The sequence below is a fragment of the Dicentrarchus labrax genome, unplaced genomic scaffold, assembly GCF_905237075.1.
Source record: "Dicentrarchus labrax unplaced genomic scaffold, dlabrax2021, whole genome shotgun sequence".
Taxonomy (NCBI): Eukaryota; Metazoa; Chordata; class Actinopteri; family Moronidae; genus Dicentrarchus; species Dicentrarchus labrax.
In genome coordinates this window covers 22864860-22874330 of record NW_026136713.1, presented here as the reverse complement: position 1 = coordinate 22874330, position 9471 = coordinate 22864860, and the positions used below count along the sequence as shown (strand labels likewise).

At 40.5% G+C, this 9471-nt stretch overlaps 1 protein-coding gene across 5 annotated transcripts in view; it reads right to left on the bottom strand.

Annotated features, from left to right (window-relative positions):
- Positions 1-262: 262 nt before the first annotated feature.
- The window catches only part of LOC127374530 (transcription factor COE3), a 149503-nt gene continuing 140294 nt past the window's right edge, over positions 263-9471 (bottom strand). For 2 of the 5 annotated variants that reach the window (XM_051419971.1, XM_051419970.1), the window contains exons 15-16: positions 5281-5409; positions 263-4248 (exon numbers count right to left, since the gene is read on the bottom strand). In XM_051419971.1, the coding sequence (XP_051275931.1) occupies positions 4217-4248; positions 5281-5409 (161 nt within the window). In that variant the 3' untranslated portion in view covers positions 263-4216. The remainder of the gene's footprint in view (positions 4249-5280; positions 5410-9471) is intronic. The other 3 variants (XM_051419974.1, XM_051419972.1, XM_051419973.1) reach the window with 2 other exon arrangements.

Genomic DNA, 9471 nt, shown 5'->3' with positions numbered 1-9471 from the left:
ATTCATTCATTATTATTATCTCACGTTCATTCATGGTGAATGATTAGTTTTATGTATTATATCTGACTTCATCGTGAGCTGATTCTGTTTTTCTGCCTCCTTGTCTCATTGATTTCAAGGGAATCCGACATTATCAATAACTATACAGAAACATCTTCGCTCTGATGGTCAACGAGAGGTTTAAATTCGGTGTCACATTCACTCCAAATCCATTCAGACTAACTTTATATTTGTCGCCACAGATGATGAGACGAGCTCAGAGTTCAAGCCAAATGTAATCTTTATTAGACTGTTTCTGTACAAAAAGCACTGGATCACAGGAAAAAACAAACAAAAAAACCCAAAAAACATGCATCTATTTACAGCATGGCCAGAGACAGGAAAAGAAAAGAGCCGGGGGAGTCGCCCCCGTTCGTATTCTAAAGACATTAATTAAACATTGTGCTTTGATATACTTTGATGATATACTGTATTTCATATTTCACAAAGATGCAGTACCTCTGCCCTCTTTCACATTGAAGTAAAACATCGAAAAAAGTATACTTTGCAGTTTTTAAAACCTCGGCTGAAAACCAGGACGGTGAGAAGCAAACTTTCTACAACTGTGACCAAAAAAAGGAAATAAAATCAGCAAGCTGTTGAAACGGAGACGAGGGAGTCGAACTGTATGAGGTGAGACTGTTCGCTCTGCAGGACGATGGCGTCTGGTGACGCTGTGCAGTGACCGAAGGTTTCTGTCCTGCTGGATTTGCATAAAGTCAAAAGTTTGAGCTTTAGATTCCTGCCCTCACCTTGGATTTGTTCTTCAAAATAAATGTAGAGATGTTTTATTGTTCAGGAATTAAATGGATGAAAGATGTTTGTGTTTAAGCACAAAATCAGTCCTTCGATGTAAAATCATATTATAATATAAATGATGATATCTGAAACTTTTAAGATCAGACTCTATAGACCGTCATAATGTTAGAAGAGATTTGGAAATTTAAACAAATTTTCTTGAAAATGTTTAATTGTGAGATCGTTTCCTCGTAATTCTGAGATACAAAACATGTTAATGTCAGAATTGTGAGATAATTGTGAGCTATTAGACGGTGAGGTACGGGTTACGTAAATATGAGCTAATTTCTCACAATTTCATGATACAGATTTTATAAGATTTGTGAGATTATTTCTTGATGATTATTAGTGATGCAGATTGTTGGATAGTTTTCTCTTAATTCTCAGAAAACGATCTTGTTTTGAGTTTTCTTGTCACAAAATCTTTTATATATTTTTTATGTAATTTGGTTAACAAACGTATTATAAAATGATGTAATTCTAATTTCTTATTATGAGATGCTAAATTATAACAATGTGGTGTATAATTACGAGATAACGTCACAAATTTTTCCCGACTGTGTTGTAGTATCTTTATTTTTTACTCCTAAATCTGAAATCTTTACAGGTTTTCACTCAAACAAACAGGTGTTGCTATTTGAAAGGCTAAGTGCTGATGATGCTAACATTATGTTTATTTGAGGGAACCTGAGGGACAAAAACGTCCGGCGCAAAATGAATTGTGGAGTCAAACAGACGATGTACAAACTGAAAGGAAGAGAAGACGTTGTGTTGAAGGTCGATCGTAAGGCATCGAAACGCGACTTTAAGTTCTTTTTAATTTCCAAACTTTTCCACAGCGGCGGCGTGGAAGACGAGCTTGCAATACAGAACAGGAACACAGTTGCATAAGTAAATGATCCAGATTGTGTGCGACGACGAGAACAGCACCATCAACAACAACACCAACATCGATGGAAGTTTCCTTGAGATCGGTGACCAAAATAAAATAAACGACCAAAAAAAAAACTAATTTCCGGAGTGGTTTTAAAATCTGCTTCCTGTTTTTAAATCGTACAATCATTCTCACCAAGAAACACAAAGACTAGGATCGGGTCTAATATTAAGATGGATAAAATATTGTCTTCTAAACACCGAAACCAAGAAATACGCTTGGTCCAAAAGTAAGAGTGGAGGAATATTATGACGTTATAAGCTTCTGAAATATAAAAATTTCACATGACAAGGATTTTTTTGCCGTTTCAGAACGGCAGAAAAACATATCGGTGCATATCGTTCTAGCTTTCATCTTTTTTTGTTAAACTTTTAGCTTTTTTTAATCTTTTTTGCTAAGATGCATTGCTCTTCATTAAGTGCCCCAACAAAAATAGTGCATTAAGAAATAACCATGATTATACATTTCACAATAATACACAAAGGACGAGAAGAACCAGGGGAAACACAAATGATGCTGTTTACAAAAAGTTAAATATCGTATCGGAAAAGCATTTTTATACAAAAGTGATGAAAGCGTTTTTTTTTAACGTCCTGCTTTCAAAAACAGGGTGACCATGTTGTGACGTTTTTTGTTTTTACAAAAGGGTTAATTCCTCTCACTTGTTCACTCTTTTTACAATATCTAAAAGGTATTAAGACATCAAATGTGTTTACATATATATTTGAGACTATCATTCAGGCCTAAATCACAAAAGGAACTCCCCAAAACATACTTTATAAATACATATAAAATAAGCACAATCAGAAGAATAACAAGAAAAATCTGTTACCTAAATGTGATTAAAACTGCTGCAAGCTTTTTCTGGTTAAAATCTACCACTCGACACACCTGCGAAACAGAACTATTGTACTGGAGTTTTTAAAAATCAGATAAAAATTAACAGAAAATGTAACAAAAAAAAAACAAAAATAATAACTCGGGCTGCCTCGACTTTATTCAGACAAACATTAGCGTAACAGGACGTTTGTTCGTTCTTCCGTTAGCTTAGAAAATTACTGCATTTTCCTCCGAATATGAGACAAACATTGTTAAAAGCTATCGTACAGAAAGGAAAACGCTAGAAGATATTGATCAGGAGTCTGGTCCTCTGGGGGGGATTTTTGGGGATTTGTGATTGAAAACCCGTCAAATCTGGAAAAAACGTCAAACGGTTTCCGGATTTGAACAAAAGGTTTGAAGATTTTTTCCTGGTTTTTGGACTCCGTCCGACTCAGGTTCAGTGTCCACCGAGAGCTTCTGAGAACCAATCAGTGACCTTCAGCCAATATTTAATTAATATAATATTACTGCACATTGTAGCTGGTTTTTAACCAAATATTGTTATAAATAAAGTTTTAAACCAGATTTTCTGGAACTGTAACTTTAAATTTTGGACCATTTACAACCACATGGTAACGTTACTGGTTTTCCGGCTATCCTGATAATTAATCTGAATTTGTCATGAAAGTTAATCTGCAGAGACTTTTTTTCATATATTATATATATATTATATATTATATCAGTCAGTGTCTGAATCAGGCAAAAAACTGTCCCAGTAACCCAATTCTTTTGGTGTTTTTATCTATTTTACGAGAGTATTTTAAGCTAGCTCTGTGTATACACAGACATAACAGGATTGGATGTGTCTGGTTTACATATTTTAAACCAGGCGTCAGGCTCTGGTCTCAGTTTTAGGCCCATTCAGAACTCCATTTGAGTAAAGTCTGATTTTAAAAGTCTGTGTTGTAATAACAAAAATGTTTCTGACAATAACTAATATTGATTTAAAGGTTATTGTTTTTGATTAAACAACAGATGTGAGTTTCAAGAGTCTGATTATTAATTTTATATAGTTTGGAAACAATTGAAAGCTAAAGAAACCTGGAGAGGCAGAAATTAAAACATGTGACTTTCCAGAAGGAGTATGGTTGGCTGTTTGTACTAAATGGCTGAAATATGGAAGACTACTGATCAATATTGGATCATTGGCCAATCACATCGAACCCTTTGTTGGTGATGTTGTTGCAGAAGCTCCCGGTGGACACAACTCCTTCCTGTCTCACAGTGGTTCAAACTGATCTGAGACCTGTTCTAGTCTCCACAGACTGTTTCATAACTCGCCTTCCCTCCCACCCACAGTCCGCTCTTCACGCCGCTGACCTTTGACCTCCATGTGGAGCCGCCGCAGACGTCCGCTTCCCGTTTGAACATCTGCGGCAGCCGCAGCCGTCGGTGCATTGTCGTCCCGCAGGCGGCGAATGAATCGACGGAGAGTCTCCTGGTGCAGTGATGGATTCTGGGGGATGATGGGAAGGATTTTATCGCTGGCGTATTTCAGGTGGGCGGGGCCATCAGCGCTGAGGGGGTTCATGGGGAGGGGGCGGGAGTCTGGCGGTGTCCTCCTCACATGGGCGGGACGATGAGACCTGCCATGGCTGAGAGACGATCAGACAGACGTTTACTGAAGGACGGACGGACTCAAATGCCATCTTATCAGGTAACTTTTAGTTAATTATTGAGTCCGAAAGGTTCAGTTTTATATATAGAATATATATATATATATATATATATATATATATATATATATATATATTCTATAATGAGCTCAATGTGAGGTTGCAGGTTTGTTAAAGAACCACAATAATGAAAAATGAAAATGTATTAACTTTATTGAAATGACAATAATCTGATGTGATAATGTGAATATTTTAGAAGTTAAACAGGAATAAGAAGGAACCAGATTTCTTTGGATTAATGACAATAAAAATCTATCTTTTATTTTACCAACTTGTGCTTATTATTCCAGTTTAAACCTGTTTCACTAGATCAAGAAAAATTTAACATGTCAACTTTTCAAAACTACATAAAATGTTCAATCAGAATATGAATCTATATCTATTGATCCAGGGTAAACACACACTATAAATAACTAATAAGGCAGATTTCTGCACTATAATCATTAGAAATTAAAATTTATGAGAATTATTTGTTATTATTATTAATTTAACTTTTATTGGAAATATTTTTGATTTTGTTTACTGACAATAAAAAGATGATATTGTGGATTTTAGCAGTTAAACAGGAACAAACAATAAATATCATAAACCTTTTTGCAAACAAACAACCAGCCAGTGTTTATTATTAATATTAATATTATTATTATTATTAATATTAATATTATTATGAGTGCAGACATTGTTCCTCCGCAGGTTGTTTCACTGGATCAGGAAGTGTTTCGGTTGGATTCTCATTAAGGAACCTGAGTTACTGGATAAGATGTGCGAACAGCAGTTTACGGTTTCAGTGCCAGAAGTTATGGATCAACTTTGACCTTTCGAGTGTTTAAAAGCAGATTAACAAACACATCATTATCATCACAGAGATGTCTGTCTGTCTGTGTGTCCAGGTGGGACAGGTGGACAGCAGAGGACGGGGGGGTGCTGGGGGGGTGGGGGTGGGATGCTCACCCTGGAGGTTGCTGCCATTGGTGGTGGTGCAGGTGGGGGGCGGGGAGGTCTGTGGCCGCACGACAGGGGCGAAGGCGCTCTTCTGTTTGACTGCAGAAACCATATGGACAGGAGAGAATGAATAAGGGCCTATGGGAGCAGAGGAAGAGAGAGGAAGAGGAGGAGGTGAGGATTGAAGGAGGGAGGGAGGGGGAGTCCTACAGGAGGAGGTAACGAGCAGGCGGACGGACAGAGGAGGTGAGTGATCGGATGGAGGTGAGTCATGCAGGAGGATGAAGGGGAGGGGGGGGGCGGGCCGATCTGGAAACATGCTCCGAACACAAACAGCTGGCAAAGTTGATCCATAACTTGAAGGACTTTTATTGTGAAAAACCAACCTGATCCAACCTGAGAGCAGCAGCGGCTTCATCCACACTGTACAGGGGGGGTGGTGTGTGTGTGTGTGTGTGTGTGTGTGTGTGTGTGTGTGTGTCACTGTGTGTCACTGTGTGTGTGTGTCACTGTGTTTGTGTGTGTGTGTGGTTATAAAACTGATTAAAGGAACATTGTCTGAAATATTCTCTTCCTGTCTGACAGCGAGAGGTTCAGCACAGAGCTGGGGTCAGGATGTGGTTGGTTAGCTTAGCTTAGCTTAGCTTAGCTTAGCGACTCCTGCGGCGGGCTGCACCAACTGGTCTGTAGAGCGGACTTAACTCTCGTCTCAACCACGCCTTACGTCCTAGCGATGTGCGTCCTCAGCGACTGTGGCTGTTGCCTAGCGGCGTGCGTTGCTAGGAGACGAGGGCCTCCAGCCTAAAGCCTGAACACCAACTACGACTGAGACAGAACTTATTGAAACAAATATATTTATTATAAGAATTCATCTTTATTTATTGAGTTTAATTTCATTTTACTGTATTATTTAATTTGCCTCAGTCTTGTAATTTAGGTTTTGAATAATACGTTTATAATCGGCGGCAGTGATCAGTTTCACATTGTAACATGAGACGTAAATTATTTTAAGATGTTTTTAATACGACATTCATCTCATTAACTTATCAGCTCTCAGGAAGCCCTGAAGAGTTAAATAAACGGTAAAAAAAGAGAGAAGAGTGAAAGTGTTAAACTTCTGTAAACTTCTCTTTTCTTGTTGCTCCTCCAACGTTTATTTAACCCCCCTGGAAGCCTAACGTCACAACGCTATGAACTGTGGGTAATTCCCTCAGCCAGAGTCTGCAGAAATGTGGATTAAAGGGTCAAAATGTCTTCCAGGAGCTCTCAAGCACAAATGGACATCGGGACAGACTCAAAGTCTGAGAGAGTGGAGGTTTCTGTTTGAGTATTTGTAGTATCGTTGCTAATTTGCGGCGACGTTATGGAGGAATAAAGAAAAGTTAGGTTTCAACAGATTAACAGTATATTTATGGAAGAAAACAACCTTTTAATGAAGGTGAACATTTCACGTTACAACTACAGTAAACTAAACTTAGATAAAGTCACCAGACTCCCTTTAAAAATGGTCCAGTCTTTATGCTAAGCTAAGCTACCCGCACCTTGACTCCACTTGATCATGAAAAATCTCACCTGATCCAAGAGTTGAAATGTTTTGGACAAATTGTTGTTTAGCTTTATATATTTTTAATATAGAAACAGTGACATCATGCACATTTTTTAAAACACTGAAATAATTAAATTTAAACTTTTATTAGAAACGTATTGAAATGAAAATAAGACTTTTAGGCCAAATCGACGTGATAATATAAATATTTTAACTTTAAACAGAAACAAAAGTTCTTAAGGAAACATTTATTGGGATTTTTAGTATAATATCGTAAATGAATGATGATAAACCGTCTCTACAGTCGGATATCTTCTTCAGAGAGAACCAGAATATGAGCCAGGCTAGCTGTTTCCCCCTGCTTCCACTCTTTATGCTAAGCTAAGCTAAGTGCAGCTCTGTGCGGACTGGTTGAAACTCTGGCGCTCACAGAGCTTATGGACCACAGTGAGTCTGTATGATTGGAGCGTCTGAGGATGGATCTGTAAAATGAAACGGGGAATGTAAATGTGATTTATTGCTTCGTGCCAACAACCATCAGGCTGTGCTGGATCGCTGCCTCTCTCTCTCCCTCTCTCTCTCTCTCTCTCTCTCTCTCTCTCTCTCTCTCCCCTCTCTCCGTCTCTCTCTCTCCCTCTCTCCGTCTCTCTCTTTCTCTCTCTCTCTCTCTCTCTCTCTCTCTCTCTCTCTCGCCTCCTTCTCCTTGTTTTTCTCCAGCTGATGTTAATGGATTCGGCCCTGAGCATGAATGCATGAATGCATGGAGGATGTTAGTGGGGTTAGTGGAGGAGGAGGAGGATGGACAGGGGAACAGTCAGAGGAGGTGAACAATGCGTGGCGGTGTTCAGTCCACACACACACACACACACACACACTCGGAGCCTCGGCGGAGGGAAACTGAAGCTCAGCCAGGCGAGATGCGAGCCCACCTTTTGTTTGGTCGCCAGGGACGACAACATCACCTGGCACGGAGACGAGCTCGATACCTTCTAAACGAGTCTCGCTGAGACTTCGGTGAGCACTTTGATACTGGAGCCAGAACAATGGAGCGCTCCCTGCGGGCGAGTTTAGACTCCACCGGCCTCCGAAAACACACCTGCGCCTTCTGAGCGCGGCGGCTCCGACTCGAGGCGAGTTAATCAGAGGAAAGTTTCAGGGGAGCAACGAGGCCGACGGAGAACTACTGGAGCTTCACTACCGGAGCTTCAGTACCGGAGCTTCAGTACCGGAGCTTCACTACCGAAGCTTCACTACCGGAGCTTCAGTACCGAAGCTTCACTACCGGAGCTTCACTACCGGAGCTTCAGTACCGAAGCTTCACTACCGAAGCTTCACTTCCCCGAAGCTTCACTAAGCTTCTACCGGAGCTTCAGTACCGGAGCTTCAGTACCGAAGCTTCAGTACGACTTACCGGAGCTTCAGTACCGGAGCTTCACTACCGGAGCTTCAGTACCGGAGCTTCACTACCGAAGCTTCAGTACCGGAGCTTCAGTACCGAAGCTTCAGTACCGGAGCTTCACTACTGGAGCTTCATTTGAGCTCCGTTATCAATATAATATCAATATCGGGACGATCGAGAGGTTAGAAACAACCACAACGTTAAATTAACTCTCTGATGGACAAACTATAAAATGTATCGCCGTATTCGCTGATACCGATATATCATCAATGAGCTAATATCAGCTGATTCATAATCAATATTCTACGATCGGAAACAGTTTCATCTAAATCTGTTAAAAATCACAAACGCTCAAATAGAAAATATCAAAAATGAGTCGACTTTTGGGATTTTCATGCAGATTTAATTGACCCTTCATAAGCCCCGCCCCTTTTTGCTCTGTGCTCCAATCACAGTTGAGCAGGACGTCGATCAACTTCCTCCTTTCCTGTGTTTAATTCAGTTCAGTTTTATTTGTATAGCACCAATTTATAACAGAAGTTATCTCAGGACACTTTTCAAATAGAGCAGGTCTAGACCGAACTCTTTAAAACATTAATTACAGAGACCCAACAGTACCACCATGAGCAAGACCTTGGAGACAAGGGCAAGGACCAGTTAGGGTGAGAGAGAGAGAGAGAGAGAGAGAGAGAGAGAGAGAGAGAGAGTGAGAGAGAGTGAGAGACAGAGAGAGAGAGAGAGAGAGAGAGAGAGAGGTAGAGAGAGAGAGAGAGAGAGAGAGAGAGAGAGGTAGAGAGAGAGAGAGAGGAGAGAGAGAGAGAGAGAGAGAGAGAGAGAGAGAGAGAGAGAGAGAGACAGAGAGAGAGAGAGAGAGAGAGAGAGAGAGGGAGAGAGAGAGAGAGAGAGAGAGAGAGAGAGAGAGGCAGAGAGAGAGAGTGAGAGAGAGAGAGAGGTAGAGAGAGAGAGAGAAAGAGACAGAGAGAGAGGTAGAGACAGACAGACAGAGAGAGAGAGAGAGAGAGAGAGAGAGAGAGAGAGAGAGAGAGACAGAGAGAGAGAGAGAGGTGGAGAGAGAGAGAGAGGCAGAGAAAGAGACAGAGAGAGGGTAAGAGAGAGAGAGAGAGAGGTAGAGACAGACAGACAGAGAGAGAGACAGAGAGAGAGAGAGACAGAGAGAGAGAGTGAGAGAGAGAGAGGTAGAGAGAGAGAGAGGTAGAGACAGACAGACAGAGAGAGAGACAGAGAGAGAGAGAGA